At 32.4% G+C, this 15,831-nt stretch overlaps 2 protein-coding genes across 3 annotated transcripts; both read left to right on the forward strand.

Moving 5' to 3' along the window:
- Positions 1-145: 145 nt before the first annotated feature.
- LOC100811568 (uncharacterized) lies at positions 146-4,148 on the forward strand. The gene is made up of 8 exons (XM_006600403.4): positions 146-511; positions 733-818; positions 962-1,029; positions 1,972-2,044; positions 2,705-2,820; positions 2,901-3,005; positions 3,479-3,578; positions 3,826-4,148. The coding sequence occupies exons 2-8, from the start codon at positions 735-737 to the stop codon at positions 4,000-4,002; spliced, it is 723 nt and encodes a 240-aa protein (XP_006600466.1). The 5' UTR covers positions 146-511; positions 733-734; the 3' UTR covers positions 4,003-4,148.
- A 7,343-nt stretch (positions 4,149-11,491) lies between these two features.
- Positions 11,492-15,629, forward strand: LOC100816903 (probable serine/threonine-protein kinase PIX13). 2 transcript variants are annotated; one of them, XR_419008.4, is made up of 7 exons: positions 11,519-11,719; positions 12,097-12,542; positions 12,638-12,773; positions 12,863-13,005; positions 13,172-13,295; positions 13,389-13,997; positions 14,858-15,629. XR_419008.4 is itself a non-coding variant. In XM_003549218.5 (6 exons), the coding sequence occupies exons 1-6, from the start codon at positions 11,635-11,637 to the stop codon at positions 13,772-13,774; spliced, it is 1,320 nt and encodes a 439-aa protein (XP_003549266.1). In that variant the 5' UTR covers positions 11,492-11,634; the 3' UTR covers positions 13,775-14,265. The 2 variants fall into 2 exon arrangements, 1 of the variants encoding a protein (XP_003549266.1); XM_003549218.5 differs by lacking the exon at positions 14,858-15,629 and having other exon boundaries at positions 11,492-11,719; positions 13,389-14,265.
- The last annotated feature ends 202 nt before the right edge of the window (positions 15,630-15,831 follow it).

The following is a 15,831-nucleotide window of genomic DNA, read 5'->3' on the forward strand; positions in this document are numbered from 1 at the left end:
ACGAAAGTTGGGTAAATAAACCTTTTGCATAAACCATTGTATTAATAACCAATTTAAAATTATTTTTTACGTTGATTGTATTTGAAATTAATATAAAAAATGTTTATTTCTATAAAAAGAAAAAATCTTATTTTTCATTGATTGTATTGAAAACGATGTCAAAATAACATTTCCTGGCAAAAAAATGACACGATTGTAACGTTCTTGCTTAAACAACTAAAAATATACCAAAAAAAAAAATGAAAAGGAATAGAGGCTCAGGCACGAAATCACAAGATCTCAAACCCAAAGTCTGAAATAGAGAAACCAGATTGAGAGTCCCTACTCACTGCCGGCAAACCTCTAACCACCGTCGAAGCTCGGTCGTCCTCCGGCCACCGTCGCACGAAGAATCACCCCCGCCGCTGGTTGTCGCGCTAGCCACCCGGCCGCCGCCGTTCTGGTGGTTATTGGTTCTGGTTCCATCTGTTAGAGCATTACTAATTTTATTGCTTCAGGCACGAATCAGAAGGTACTCATTTCATTATGTTTATCATTGAAACTTGTTTTATTTTTTAGAATTTATAGATGTCAAATTAAACTTGTTGAAATAGTTTCATTGATATTTAGGGTGTTTGATTTTTGTTTATAATTTGGGTAGCTTGACCAGATAAGCTTTACTTAATTACCTCTGTTTCTATGCCTAATGATGTTTGATTTACGGATAATTTGTATAATGACTGAACACTGTAGGTATGGGAATCAGTAAAACAGAAGTAAACTTAAAGAGGTTGCTTGCAGCTGCTCCTCAGCAGCAAAACCAGGCAAAACTTGTGCATGTAAGTCTGAAGATAAGTCTTGACTTTTTATTTTAGAGTTAATAGGGTTATGTCTATAATCTTCTTATTTTAGAGTTAATTTAGTCATTTCTTAACTCTGAAAAACACAAACTTAATCATTTGTTGATTTTGGGATTCTGCAGTATGTTGCTACTTTGCGTGAACAATTGGAACAATTGGCTGAAGAAAGGACACCGGAAGGCTTACCAAGGTGTTGTGTGTCTCTTTATTTACCATCTGATACGCATAGGTGTCATGAAATTATAAGTGAAACTACATATAACTTCAGTGTTTATAAATCACAACACAATCATCAGTTAATTTTAATTCTTGGAAATCTTCCCTTAATTTTACTAATATATACCTTAAGTGGAAGGGGTGGATCATCATAGGTGGCTGCCCCAAAAGTTTAAAAGTTCCATAGATAGAAATGTAAGAGAAAAAATTAGACATGCTTTCCCTAAACATGATCAAAACATCATATGGCCATTCCATTTTTTTTATCAAGACCTGCTACTATTAAGTATTAAGTGGGGTGGGATTTTCTTTCTTAGTGGGGCATTGTTTTGGGTTTGAACAGTTGAATGTTAGAAATTAATACTTAGTACTTACTGAAATTTATGAATCAAATGGAAAGAAAAAAGGGAGAAGAGTGATGTCATAATATAAAATAATAATCTAATACTCTTATTTATGGTAGTATTCTAGGTCAAGAACTAGCATAGACTATAGAGCAATATGTATAATCTCAGGCCAAAATCATACATAACATAATAGGAGTATTACCACCCTAATTATCCTTATATTCAAACAATACAAATAGGTCCAGACTATGGAATATATGAATTGACTTATGCTATTATTCACACTGAGTTCTCTTGAAAATAATAATTACTCACATTGTACATAAGCTTTACTTTCCCGCCTTGTAATTCTTTGATAAAATCTTGGATTTGTAGAAATAATTATTATATATTTCTTTGAAGTAAACTGACATGATTATTTTTTCATCTTCTACCTCCCCTTGTCCATTATCTTCTCGTCTACAACTTATAAATTAACGCTGTTATATTCCCCCTACTTCTTATGTGTTTCTCTACCGAATGTATGTGCATTCATTTGTGTGTATATATGCTCTGTTCTGGTTATGCAGGATTTCAAAGGCTGTGTTGAATGATTATTCAGAGAAGATTGAAGCCATTGCTTCCAAATTGGTTAATCGTGTGGTATGTATTTATGAATTAATATATCCTGGAGAGATGTTTAAGTGTAAAAAAGAACTTTACAGTCTCTGACTAAACATTTAAGGTTTCGTTGTCTAGTCCAATCCTATCTAATCTATACAATTCATGAAATGCAAGTTACACACTTTATAAAAATAAAAAACAATGTACTAAATCTGATTTACAAAGATATGCCAGTCCTATAAACTTAAGGGTATGGGTATGCTTAGTTAAGGTTAAGTAGGTAGATAGTGGTCAGGTGAAAATTATATCATGGATAACACTTTAGTTACACTTTAAGTTTCTTATGCATAGGTATTTTTACTTTATATACGAGGATTCTAAGATAAGAATAATTGAAGAAGTAAGACTTTTGAAATTAAAGAGAAAATTATGAAAAAAAAATTATATGAACAAAACATGTAATTTCTATGTCTATTATTTTCATATGGCATATTAAAATTTAAAATTCAAAATTCAAATTGGGAATGACTAAATTTAAGCAATAGTGTTTGAGAGGAACAGAAATTATGGAAATAAATTATGAAAAACCTGATGCAGGAGAAGCCCCTAGGCTTACTAAGATAAAAAAAAAAAAAAAAAAAGATTCTAAAAGTCCTAGTTTATGAAATATTTTCATTTAACCACAATTTTTTAACCCAGAGTGACCCACCAGTAACCAAGAAGGACTTTGAAAGGAATTCTGTCAAAGAAAACTCTTCTGAAACTGAGGAAACAAAGCAGATACTCCTTTCTTCTGGATTGAGAAGAAGGCCTGTGTAAGCTATAGCTAGCCTTTCTTACTACTATGTGTATTTTGTAGGCTGTTTTACTGTTGTTCATCTGATTCATTGGACAGACCTGCCTCAAGTACGGAAGATAGAGCGCATGAGCCTGCTGAGACTGGCCTCACATCACCTGTTAAACTGGATGCTACAGCACATGCACACATTGAAAAGCATAGGTACGGTTTACTTGAGTTGTTATTTAAAGTTCATGTAATGGTGGGTCAATGGACTAAGTACCGCTTTGGTGAAGAGTCCATGACCTACAGGCTACAAACATGTTCCTATGTCAATTTGTCTAGAACAGCAAAGTGTATTTTTCTTCTGGACAAGCATTGATGAATAAGGTCGATCGTCGATGCATTGTTAAACTTACCGGTTACCATATGTTACTAGCTTAATATGGTGGACTATTAGGATCATATATTTGGGAGTTTATTTGGTCTTCATTGACTAGTTCTCAGGATGTTTCTGAATCACTATCAATATGATACCAATAATTTCTATTAAGCTATGTGTGCAAATGTATTACATCAATAATTTTTATATTCATTTACGTTTATTCTCTTAATACTTTGCATTTCTTGTGTATCACTTGTGTTTTCATTGTTCACTCGGCTGTTTAATTTTGTTCAATTTTTTATTTATTTAGAAAGCTTCAAGATGATTTGACTGATGAGATGGTGGTGTTGGCAAAACAACTGAAAGAGAGTAGTCTCATGATGAGCCAGTCCCTGCAAAATACTGAAAAGGTCTCGAATCTCATATTTTCATTCAATCCTGCTTGTCTAACTGCTAAACGGTTGTATGAGATGATGATGCAAAATGTATCTTATTTTAGCATAGTGAGAGTGAAGGAAGGCGAGTGTTAATACCTTGTGGCAGTGGTCGTTAGATTTATTCTTTGTACAAGTCATAACCTTGTTGGCAATTATCTCACATTTGGGAGTTAGAATGATGAGGTGTTAACCTAATGAATTGATTGTGGGTGGCTTGCAGATACTTGATTCTACCGAGAAGGCTATTGAGCATAGCTTGGCAAGCACCGGTCGTGCCAATGTGCGAGCAACGGCAATCTACTCAGAGAGTTCCAAGACTTCTTGCTTAACATGGCTTGTGATGTTTGTGATGACATGCGTATTTGTCATGGTTATTCTTTTAATCCGTGTCACATAGCGTAGTTCTCGTTTCACTGGGTAAATGAAATAACTTCCGATATAACTTTTCCTATGATGTAAATTTTCCTTCCACTCATAATTAAATTGGAAAATGTTAAAATTAGTTAAAGAAACAAAAACGTTTTTCTGGGGAAGTTTTGTAAATGAGCTTTTACCTGATATAGTTTCTTCACTTTACTTTTTGATAAAAAGAGTAAATTAGATAAATCCCCTTTCGAGTAATTACACTTGATATCCTTTCTTTTCCAACATTACTTTTAGACCCCTGTGCAACACCATTTAGGTTCCGTCAATTTTTAAAAAAAATTAATAACAAAAAAGTATAAACTGTTAGTCCATAGTTGCCCTTTCTCCATTAACCAGTATGGTTAGGGTTTGCTCAGTTTGGAAAGATTGGGTATGAATACGATAGAGAGTGATGGAACGAAGTACTCTGGTTGAACACCACTCCCCCATCCCATGCCTCGGCATCCCCGCTTACGAGTCCACGATGTCAGAAACGTGGTGCGAGGTCTGATAAAAAAAAAAAACCCTGGTAGATCTACACTGTTGGTGCCTTGGTTGGTCGCAAGATTGCACTGGTGGCGGCGACACTGGTGCAACATCGGCGCTGGTGTGACATCCACTTTGGGATTCCGCAGATGGCGAAGACCCCCTCGTCACTTCTCACTATGCGGTTTCCTATTTCAGAGGCCTTCAAGGGGCGTCCTTCATCGGAGGCAAATTGAGACTTCAAGTATCCTCTATAACAGTTTATGAGATTCAAAATTGTTTGTTTGCTTCATTGTGATTTATTTTTTCTTGTGACTTTGATGATGGAAACGGCGTGAGGTTTCAACTCATGGCTGCAGATTTGGATGGTGAATTTTGTGTAAATATTGGTTTTTTTTTTTTTGGATACCCTATTTTCTGATTTAATGTTCTCGAAAAGTTATGTATTTTTTGTTTCTATTTTATTTATTTAGGTCTGGTTTGAGATTTGTATATATTTTATAAAAATAATTCATTAAAATACATGTTCCGCTCACATAATGCTCTAAAATTAACAGTACTAACGTCTTAAACGTACAAGAGGGGCAATTGTAATGTACTGCAAAAGAAAATAAGAAGGATATTAGGTGTAATAAACTTATGGGAATCTCTGTAGTTTAATCTAATAAAAACTTCCTATTTAGTGTCCTTAGAGCACTAAATTATATATATATATATATAAAAGTTAACCAAACTGAACGATGAATCAATTTAAACTGGAGTTTAAAAAATTGGATCATTTTCAGCAGTTTACTTGATAACTGGTCGTATTTTAGTTTTATTTTTACACAATTTGGACCAAATCATTCACAAGTTCAATTAGGAGAACTCCATTTCAAACTTAGCTTCTCTGTCGCTCTTGCTTGACCTTCGGCCTCTCATTAACAGAATCATCTCTTCCCTTCAAGCAATCTTCTTCGTTACGGATCCTAAATCCCAAATCAAAGCTCTTAAAATCCTAGATTTAGCAAAAGTTGCAAAATGCACAGGCCTGAAATTGCGAAATCCATTTTCTCCATTCATAGCTCAGTTTTTCCCATTTGCCCCTTATCACCAGTGCACGGAGTAAAAGGTAACGAGTTTTTCCCACATCGATTCTGCACTTTTTGGTTCAACAGTCCTAAATCGCTTTCTTTCACATTTTTAGAATACAATGCAATGAATTAAAGAAATAGTTTGATTTAGTTTAGACGAACTGTTTTTTAGTTCAATTTGGGGAGAATGGTTCTACAATTCAGTTCGATTTGATTTAGTTTTCTAAGCTGTATCCAACCACGAACAAGCGTAAACAAGACTCATTTATATTTTATTTGTATTGGATAAGTTTGTTTAAATTTATTTATTGAAAAAAATAATTATTTTAATAAATAATTTTTTTATTTTTTAATGTGTTTGTTTAAATTATAAATACCTTTAATATTTTATTTTTAATATATTTGAAATATTTTAATAACCACAATTGATAGCCTTAATACTTTTTTATTATTATAAAATATTAAAAAGATTTTAGCAAAAGAGAATATATAGTTACTCATGATTGATTGCTGATAGCATATGATCACTGGAATTCAGTTTATGTAGAAGAGTGGCTTAATAAAAAGAAAAAGAAAAAGTCCTGATGGCAAATCTTTATGACAAATTGAACCAAGCTTTTGTGATTATTGTTAAATTCAACTATTTAATATTTGCAGCCTTGCTGAGAAAGAATTGTAATCAACAAGCTATGGATGTAATTGGTGGCTAAACACCAGAAAATGAATATTCACAACTCCCTGTCCAACGCCAACTCATGATTAGCAAAAGCGTTGCATTTACTTGTAGTATTCTTGGAAGTTTCCAACACATACAACTATACAAGTACTACTAAGGTATATTCATTATCATCTAGTCCTCTTCAAGAGACACGTGGCATGTAATATTTTCTTAGTCTGCTGTCAGTGTCACTATAAAACCAAGTCGGATACGCTTCTCAGCATTTCTTACTCTGTTTTTCTGCACAAGTTTGCTAGCATATTCTTATACTAGAGTATTTTAAAAACTTAAAACAACAAAATTATTTGGATAAAAACTTAATTACTTCTTTTCTGATAATAAATTTATTTTGGGACAATAGCTAAAATATTCTAACAATATGTTATCAAACCCCATTACCTGCATACGTATCTTTTAGTAAACAATATAAAAAGTAGGTTTTTCTGTTGATATTATAACACTTTATTTTTCGTAAAATAAATTAAAAATATTTTTTTAGTTAAAAATAAATAATTTTATAAAAATTGTGAGATTTTTATAGTTAAATAAATAAAAATAAATAAATTTATTAAAATAATGATTTAAAGAAAAATAAAAAATATTTAATTTATTTCTTTGATAGGAAATAAAATAGTATCTTTTTATAAAATAATAAATAATAAAAAAATAGAATAAATAATAAATTGAGAGTACTCTAACTATAAATAAATATGTTAGATCAGTTTGAGCACCAGGTTTGGAATTCATTTCCGAACATTCTCACCATTGGAAATTGTGAAAAAAATATCGAAGGTGATAAAAATTCCCTTCGCATCGTAACCTTCTCCTTTTTCGTATAAATCCAAAATCCTTTCTAGTAAAACTATAATCATGAACTTGTTAATCGTTGAATCGTTGTGAAATTTGGACTCCAGGTTCGCAATTCATTTACGCACATTTTCACCATTGGGATTTGTAATATAATGTCTAGGGAGGAAGAAATATGCATTGCACGCAGACAGTGGAATGAAGACTTCAATCTCTTCTCCTTCTCTCTAACATTTGGAAACCTTATTAGAGCAACTAGAGAAAAGGCTTGAGGAGTTTTAGGGAACCGCTAGAGATTCGTTATCGCTACTGGAACACACATGAGCCCGCTTAGAGGTAAGAGATGAGTTTATCGCAATTGGGGTTAGAATGAACATGTGTAGAAAGATCAAATTGGGGTTTATTTTGGGATGTTTATTGAATTGAAATTCTTCCTGTATGATTATGTGAAATTGTTTGAGCGGTTTTACTCCATATGGATTGAGAAACATTTTTGTATAATTTGTTTGTGTTTTTGATAGGATTAATGTGATAGATAGTTATACTGGGATCATGAAATTGTGATTGAAATTGTGTATAAGTGATAAATTAAATATGTCATGAATTGTGTGATAGCATGTTGCTTTGGAATTAAAATATTATTATTGAGATTGAGTATAAGTGTAAAGTTGAATATGTGTTAATTTGTGAGATACACATAAACATGTGATGGTGGATTATGACATTATGAGATGTGAAATTGTGAACATGAGATTTAGTTATGAATAAGTGTATAATTAATACTTGATGTGACAATACTTGTATTGTGAGCTGTGAATTATACAATAACTCAACCAGTGTTTACATTGAGAAAAATGTTTATGTGCAGTGTTAAAGGAAAAATGTAAGATTCCTAGTTAAGAACCTAAAGTGTTAAATTGTAGCGCAATGTATTAAACGTGTTTAAAACACGAGTGAGACCATGTGTATTGTATAATTCATGAACAGTGTCTACTTATAATATTGTTGAAATCGAGTATAAGTACAAAGTTGAACATGTGTTAATTTGTGAGATACACGTAAACATGTGATAGTAGATTGTGACATTATGAGATGTTAAATTCTGGACGTGAGATTTAGTTGTGAATAAGTGTGTGTTTAACACTTGATGTGACAATACTTATATTGTGAACTGTGAATTATACAATAACGTAACCGGTGTTTACCTTGAAAAAAGTGTTTATGTGTAGTGTTAAAGGGAAAGTGTATGTTTCTTAGTTAGGAACCAATGTTAAATTGTAACACAATATGTTAAACGTGTTTAAAACACGAGTATGAGGTCATGAGTATTGTATAATTCATGAGGAGTGTCTGTGTGAAAAAAATTGTTTTAGGGGTTAGACCTAAATCAGGAAGGTGAGGCCCTAATGGATTTTTCGAAGTCTAGGCCTTGGGAGTAAAGACACTCGATTTGAGTGCTCTGCCTATGTTGATCTCATATGATTGGAATATTCTCGCAAAACGGAGTGATCCTGACTGGTCACCTTATAATTTTACTCTTAGTGAGAGTAACCTGACATACTCATTGTGTGGTGTGACTTGTTATGTACTCCTAAGCGTCCCAGGATGGTTTTTCACTTATATGATACCACATTACATGTAGGCTTGAGCCTTAGTGTATCTATTGCATAACGCTTGTGTATTTATTGATATTGATTGATTTAGTGATATCATGTTTTGATCTTTGAGTACGTGAATGATGTAAAAATGAATAAGACGTGTGTGTGTTATGATGTGAAGTTGCTGCACATTTTTTATTCCTTTTATTATTAGTACATATATGTATGAGGTAAAGGATGTCACCGATCTTGTTCACGTTGTTGTTATTGTGTCTTCATTCTTTTTTGACAAAAAAAAATTATCTTTATGCGTGTCTGATGGACAGTGATGACTGACAATGACGAGTGACCAACAATGTATTAGGCTCTCTGTTCTTGACTTCCTCTTCCTGTGAGTATTAAGTAGAACTTACACCAAATCTAGAGACCATTTGAAGATGAATGAATGTATTTGAAGGAATTAATATTTTTGAACTTATTAATCTTTCTCTGCATACTATCATGCAGAGAAAGTTAAAGGTAAAAAAAAAAAAAAAAAGGGCAAGCTAGCTTTAAGATTAAAATGTCCGACATTTCAATGAAAGATAATAATACAATTGCATATCATTCACCAGAAAAAGATTTGTGCAATAAACATTGAATCCAAGTTTCATGAACAACAATTTAAGGGTGACAAGTGGCAACCACGGGCCATGGCCCTCCCCTAGTGGTTTTAAATAGAATTTTATAAGATGTACGAGTTTGAAGAGAAAAAAATACGCTGAGAAAAATAAATTAGTAAAAACTTTGAGTTTGAATTTACATGTACAATGAAAATGAATACATAATCATTTCTCATAGGCTCATACTTTATCATAAAAAAAATAGGCACATCATAAAAATAAAAAAACAAATAGGCTCACACTTTCAATCAAGTGTCACATTCTCGTTTATTTAAATATTGCCATTCAAAAAACTGATATAAAATAAATAAATACACTTTACAATTATTTTTAACAATTATCTACCTTACTTATTTTTTTTCAAATTATCTACCTCACTAATTAACTTAAAGAAAGATGTTCTAATTCTTTAAATTTTGTTTTTTTTTTTAAAAAAAAAAACTTTCAAGCTTTATCAGATCTCTTTTAAACTTTAATTAATGTAATACAATTTAAAAACTATTTACGTTTATACATTTTTTTTAAAACATCTAATAAAAATATTGGTGATGTACTTTTGGATCCAAGTGTTTTAATTCAGTTAAATAGATTTAGTTAATTAACGTCTACAGTTTTTTGTTGCTGAGGAAATTAACGTCTACAGTTTGTCGACATGTTTACCCGATTAAGACTTCCTCTTGTCACTGCACATGTTGTTTAGTTGATTGTCTTCTTTCTTTATTTATTTTTGTTGACTTTTGTCGATAGGATTGGTGATCGAATATTTTAATTTTTTCACAATATTCTGCTAATTCTTTCATTTATAGAAAGTATTGGATTTTTTTTTTCATTTTTAAGACACTAAATACATATATACTTTTTTTTACTTAATACCTTTTTTATAAAAGAATAAAAGTTATTTTAAGAAGATTTGTAAGAATATAAAATAAGTACTCGTTATCAAACATACCAAAAAAATTACTCATAAGTCATAATTGATTGCTGATAGCAGATAATTGGAATTCAGTTTATCTAGAAGAGTGATGCCTTAATGGAAAGGAAAAAAAAAATCATCACGGCAAACCTTTTTGACAAATTGAACCAAACAACAATAAGGTTAGGAATGACAATTGATATGATCGGGTATGAATAGAGAGATTAGCTGTTAGAGGAAAGCGGTTATTCGTCTATTATCTAGTGCCTATTTGTTTGAAAAATATTTATGAATTTTTTTAATACTTGTATGTATCCATGGATATTCAAGAATACTTTAATTTAGGTGATATTTTTATTTTGAAGCAAAACTAGTGAATTAAAAATCAAGAGTAAAAAAGAAACATTAATACAATAGAATTAATTATGAAATAAGTATCGCTTAAACATCAATAAACATAAATCTAAAGTATAAATAAAATTATAATATCTCAAAGCATAATTTCAAAAAATAAATTGAAAATACATTTTATATATATATATATATATATATATATATATATATATATAATATTTATATAAGGGTGAACATGATAGTGACACTGAAACAATATTAAAATTAAATTATATATAAGCATATTTTTATAATTTCATGAATAATAGATATCCACATGTAAGATATTATATTATGATATTTATATCTTATTCATTAAACAGTGAATACAAAAATATTCTTATCCTTAGATAATAAATACCCATTTAAAAAATCCATGATGAATTTTATCTATAGACATAGACATCAGTGGTAAGAATTTATTTTTTTCCTCCCTACTTAAGGTATGATGTAATGCAAATCAAGTACCTTTTGTTTGCTAAATATCAATTTCATTCATTTTCTACAAAACAACTCAGTAGTCAACTACATGCCATAACAAGTCTTTTCTACGAACTTTACTTTTTTTGTTCAAATTCTTTAAGTGTTTCTGCATTTTCGTCCTTAGTTTTTTTTTCTATTTAAATTTACTCAACAGTAATTAAATGGTAGAAATGCTGCTATAAAGCTTTTGTGATTGTTGTTATTATTTGCGGCCATGTTGATAATCGTAACCTACAAGCTAGCGATGTGATTGGCCAACACCAGAAAATGAATACTCAGTTCACACCTCCCTGCCCCACATCAACACATAACTATCATTGAATTTTCTTGGAAGTTTCCTTTGTTTCCAACACATACAAGTACAACCATTATCTTGGCAAGTAATATTTTCTTTGTACTCTTTGCACTTCTGTCACTATAAACCAAGTCAGATACGCCTCTCAGCATTTCTTTCCCTGCTTTTCTGCTTAGGTAAATGCAGAAACAATTCAATGGGGAATTGTTGGAGTCTTCAATCAGGTTCTCCAGGCGATCATCCCAACTCCAATACTGCCCCCAACCTCAACAATCAATCAGGTAAACCAACATGTCAACGACACTAGAATTATAGAAACGCTTCATGCTAAAATATTATTATGAGTTATGCATATGAAATCAAATATTTTCAAGTAAGAAGAAAGAACGTGTGTTTGCCCTTTTTATGGTTTCCTCGTTATTGCTTAGGTTGCTAGTACAAGTGCATAATCATTTGATCAATTCTGAAAACAAGTCAACTAGTCAAGCATAGAAGTCAACCTGAATTTGCATCCTTGGTATTAGTATCAGCATTAGCAAGAGTTCATCATGAAAAATGCTTGATCCTGTTCCTGATAATTCAGATTTAAAACTTTAGCATCTTAGCATCATTTGTTACTTTACAAGACAGAGTTTGTTTTCTTGTTACGATGTCTCAGGGAATATTCAATTTTCTGCTGGTCTAAGCAACACAAGATTAACACAGAATGGCAATTCTACTTCTCTTGGGCGTAGCAGCCACTCTGGAGGAATCAGCAGCAGGTTCTTTGGGCCAAGTAGTAGTAATAACTACTCAACTGGAAATAACACTAGCACATCCCTTTGGGGAGGCTCTGAGACTAGCCAAGCCTCTCGAGTTAGAGATGAAGAGGAGTTTCCTCAAGGGCAGATCTTGGATAATGTTGACTTGAGAGCATTTACTTTGGCAGAATTGAAGGCAGCCACCAAAAATTTCAGAGCTGAGACTGTGATAGGAGAGGGGGGGTTTGGTAAAGTATACAAGGGCTTGATTGATGATAGAGCAGCAAAAAAAAGAGGTGAGGGGTTGACTGTTGCCATCAAGAAATTGAATTCTGAAAGCACCCAAGGAATTGAGGAATGGCAGGTATTGGAATAAATAACCCTTCAAAATTAGGATCACACCTTTTATTGGTATGTGGCTTCTATTTAATATTTATATTGATGCTCTTTCTTGTGCAGTCAGAGGTGAATTTCTTAGGGAGGCTTTCTCACCCCAACCTTGTTAAGTTGTTGGGATTTGGGCTAGAGGATACTGAACTGTTCCTGGTGTATGAATTTATGCATCGTGGCAGCTTGGATAACCACCTATATGGAAGTAAGAGCTGATACAGCCAGCGTGTGTACCAATTCGGGAACTTGATTAATCATTTTCACTGATCTATGCACATGATTTTGCTTCTGCAGGAGGTGCAAATGTTCGGTCACTTTCTTGGGATACAAGGCTAAAGACTATGATTGGAACAGCTAGGGGACTGAATTTCCTTCACTCCTTGGAGAAGAAAATTATATATAGAGATGTCAAACCCTCAAATATACTACTTGACAAGGTAAGTTTCATTGTTCAGGCATTGAATATCCCATGATCACATTTTGCAATTGAATATCTTGAAAAGTGAAAGACAAAATTCGCTTATCCAACTTGGAGCATGCATACTATTGAAGAAATCATGGTAATGCAAGAAAAAATCTTTCTAATTTCTGCTTTTATCACAGCATTATACAGTCAAGTTATCAGACTTTGGCTTAGCTAAATCTGTGAATTCGCCTGATCATAGTCACATATCAACACGGGTTGTGGGGACACATGGCTACGCTGCTCCTGAGTACGTTGCAACAGGTATAATATCAACAAATTTACTCTTAATTTCCTTTCATAAGCCTATCATGGAAACGTGACAAGACTCTAAATCGTCTCATGTCGATTGTGTAGGTCGTTTGTACGTGAAAAGTGATGTGTATGGATTTGGAATTGTTTTGGTGGAGGTGCTGACGGGCAAGAGGATAAGGGATATATTGGACCAGTGTCAGAAAATGTCCTTGAGAGATTGGCTCAAAACAAATCTATTAAGTAGAGCAAAAATAAGAAGCACCATGGATGCAAAGTTAGAAGGAAGGTATCCAAACAATTTAGCTTTACAATTAGCTGAACTAGCTCTCAAATGCATCCAAACAGATCCCAAAGTCAGGCCATCAATGAATGAAGTTGTTGAAACATTGGAACAGATTGAAGCAGCCAATGAGAAACCAGCTGATAACAGAAGACGGGTTACTCGTACCCGGGTAGTTCAACAACATGGAGGGCCTGATGGTGGTTAATTGAATTAAACACATCTACACCATATTCTTTGCAGCTGATGGATTGTGGACTTGAAGAGCTTATTGCTCTAGTGGCCTAGGGGGGTTGAGCTTGTATAGTATAACATACACATATATGAAAAGGATCAGGGTTGAGCCTGTGACATTTGGCTTTATGTGCACCCCAAAGCTAGGAGAAAGAGACTTCAAACTAGGTCGTCCCCAGGCATTGATAAGCAAGCAGGTGCTCCTTGTTCATCTCTCCTTTTCCATTAATTCTTCCACTTAACTGATCTCGGAGTTTGTATTGTATCAATCTATGAGTGTTTAATAGTTATTCTTAATGTAATTATTTCAATTTCTTACATGGTTTAGATGTGTAGAATGTTGAATATAGATAAGGTGTTCAATTTATACTCAACTTATTACAATATAAGAACAACAATATTCTTGTTTTGCATGAGGTCAATTACAAGGTCAATTAAATAATGTTGTTGGACTAGGTAAAAAAACAAATTGCCATACATATTATTCACTGTAAAATCTCGTTTAATAATTTCATTGAATTTTCTGCTTGTTCTATCTATATTCCTTTTTACAAGACTAAAAATCATGTGATCTATTTTCTTCACCTGTACCTCCAACATCCTTTGCACCGTCTAATCCATCTTAATTAATTTTTTTTTGTCATCTTCTCAATAGTGTCACAACAATATCCTCTCGTATATAATCATTTTTATCCTGTCTTTTTCGTGTATAATTACACATTTATTTTAACTTTTTCATTTTTAATCCTATTTTTTTTCTCATGTTATTCTTTTAAGGCCCAAAATTCGCTACTATAAATTAACTAGTTGTATTGCTATAAATAAAATTTCTCTTTTGAGCTTGATAGGTACTGTGTATTAAAAAAAAATCTATACCCTTCTCCATTTTAACTACTCAGCTTGTATCCTATGTGCAGTCGTTAAATTAATTTTCTCATTTAGCTTATAATATTGATGCCAAAAATTAAAAGCTTAAAAATATCTCCTATTGTTTTTTTTTTCGCTTGCGTTTTACAGATTTATTGAAAACTAATTTTTAAAATGTATATCATTTCAGAGACTAGTCTTCGGAATGCAGTCAATTGTCTTCCACACATTGTTCCATTCCAGAAACTAGTTTCCAGAATGCACATCTCCAGCAACACACTTAGGTAGTCCAACCCTGCCTATATGTTAAAAGACAGGGTGCACTTCTTCCTCACATTGCAGATTCGCCCCAAACACACGCACACCATAATTTCACATACAATTATCGTAACATATTATTTTCTTGGATCAATTTTTTTATTATGGACAATTCCAACGTATGACCCGTAGCGGAGAGGAGCAAAAATTCAGTAGTTTGACCTCCTATATGCATTCATTCCCCACAGATTTCATGGAGTCTGGCGAAAAATTGCAACACAATATGAATGCCATATATAAGCAATTAATGGAGAAAGAGCAAAGAAGAAATCAATATCACAATGAAAGAGAGAAGAGAGAAAACCAAACAAACAAGGTAATCCGGACAAATTAATCACCAACACAAGCATAATTGAAATTATCAACGAAGCTTAACAACTTCCTCCCCCACCTTAATTGAAATAAGAACTTTTTCCTCCTTCCACTGCACTGCCACAACGTCTACACGGTGTTCCCACACTCACGTCAACAATGTACATGGTGGTGCAAAATGTAGGGAAATGAGAGGGACAGTGATTGAATATGACTTTTAACTGATCAGAAATAAATAATCTATTTTTATAATTATTATAAAAATTAACAAATGTAATATATTTGATAATTTGTGATTGAATGTGAGTGTAAAATTATTTTATTTTATATAATGTTAGTTGGTAGCATTTTTATTCTCATATTATGAAAAATTATAGAATTATAATTTCTCATTTTCTCTCATTATCTTCCATTAATTTGTATGAACACCCTCACATAAATTAAATAAACATATCTTCTGTGCATCTTTTTTTCTCTCTTTAATTTTATGCACTCTTTCTTGATAGTATATCTTTTGATTTTATTATTGGTCTA

Source organism: Glycine max, chromosome 17 (genome assembly GCF_000004515.6).
Source record: "Glycine max cultivar Williams 82 chromosome 17, Glycine_max_v4.0, whole genome shotgun sequence".
In the NCBI taxonomy this organism is placed as follows: domain Eukaryota; kingdom Viridiplantae; phylum Streptophyta; class Magnoliopsida; order Fabales; family Fabaceae; genus Glycine; species Glycine max.

Bases quoted from the DNA above. Each gene is read 5' to 3' on its own strand.
- LOC100811568 (XM_006600403.4), top strand. From the start codon at position 735: ATGGGAATCAGTAAAACAGAAGTAAACTTAAAGAGGTTGCTTGCAGCT. The intron at 1,030-1,971 runs GTGTTGTGTGTC...CTGGTTATGCAG, and splicing joins ACACCGGAAGGCTTACCAAG to GATTTCAAAGGCTGTGTTGA. The intron at 3,006-3,478 runs GTACGGTTTACT...TTATTTATTTAG, and splicing joins GCACACATTGAAAAGCATAG to AAAGCTTCAAGATGATTTGA.
- LOC100816903 (XM_003549218.5), top strand. From the start codon at position 11,635: ATGGGGAATTGTTGGAGTCTTCAATCAGGTTCTCCAGGCGATCATCCC. The intron at 12,774-12,862 runs GTAAGAGCTGAT...TTGCTTCTGCAG, and splicing joins GGATAACCACCTATATGGAA to GAGGTGCAAATGTTCGGTCA. The intron at 13,296-13,388 runs GTATAATATCAA...TCGATTGTGTAG, and splicing joins TCCTGAGTACGTTGCAACAG to GTCGTTTGTACGTGAAAAGT.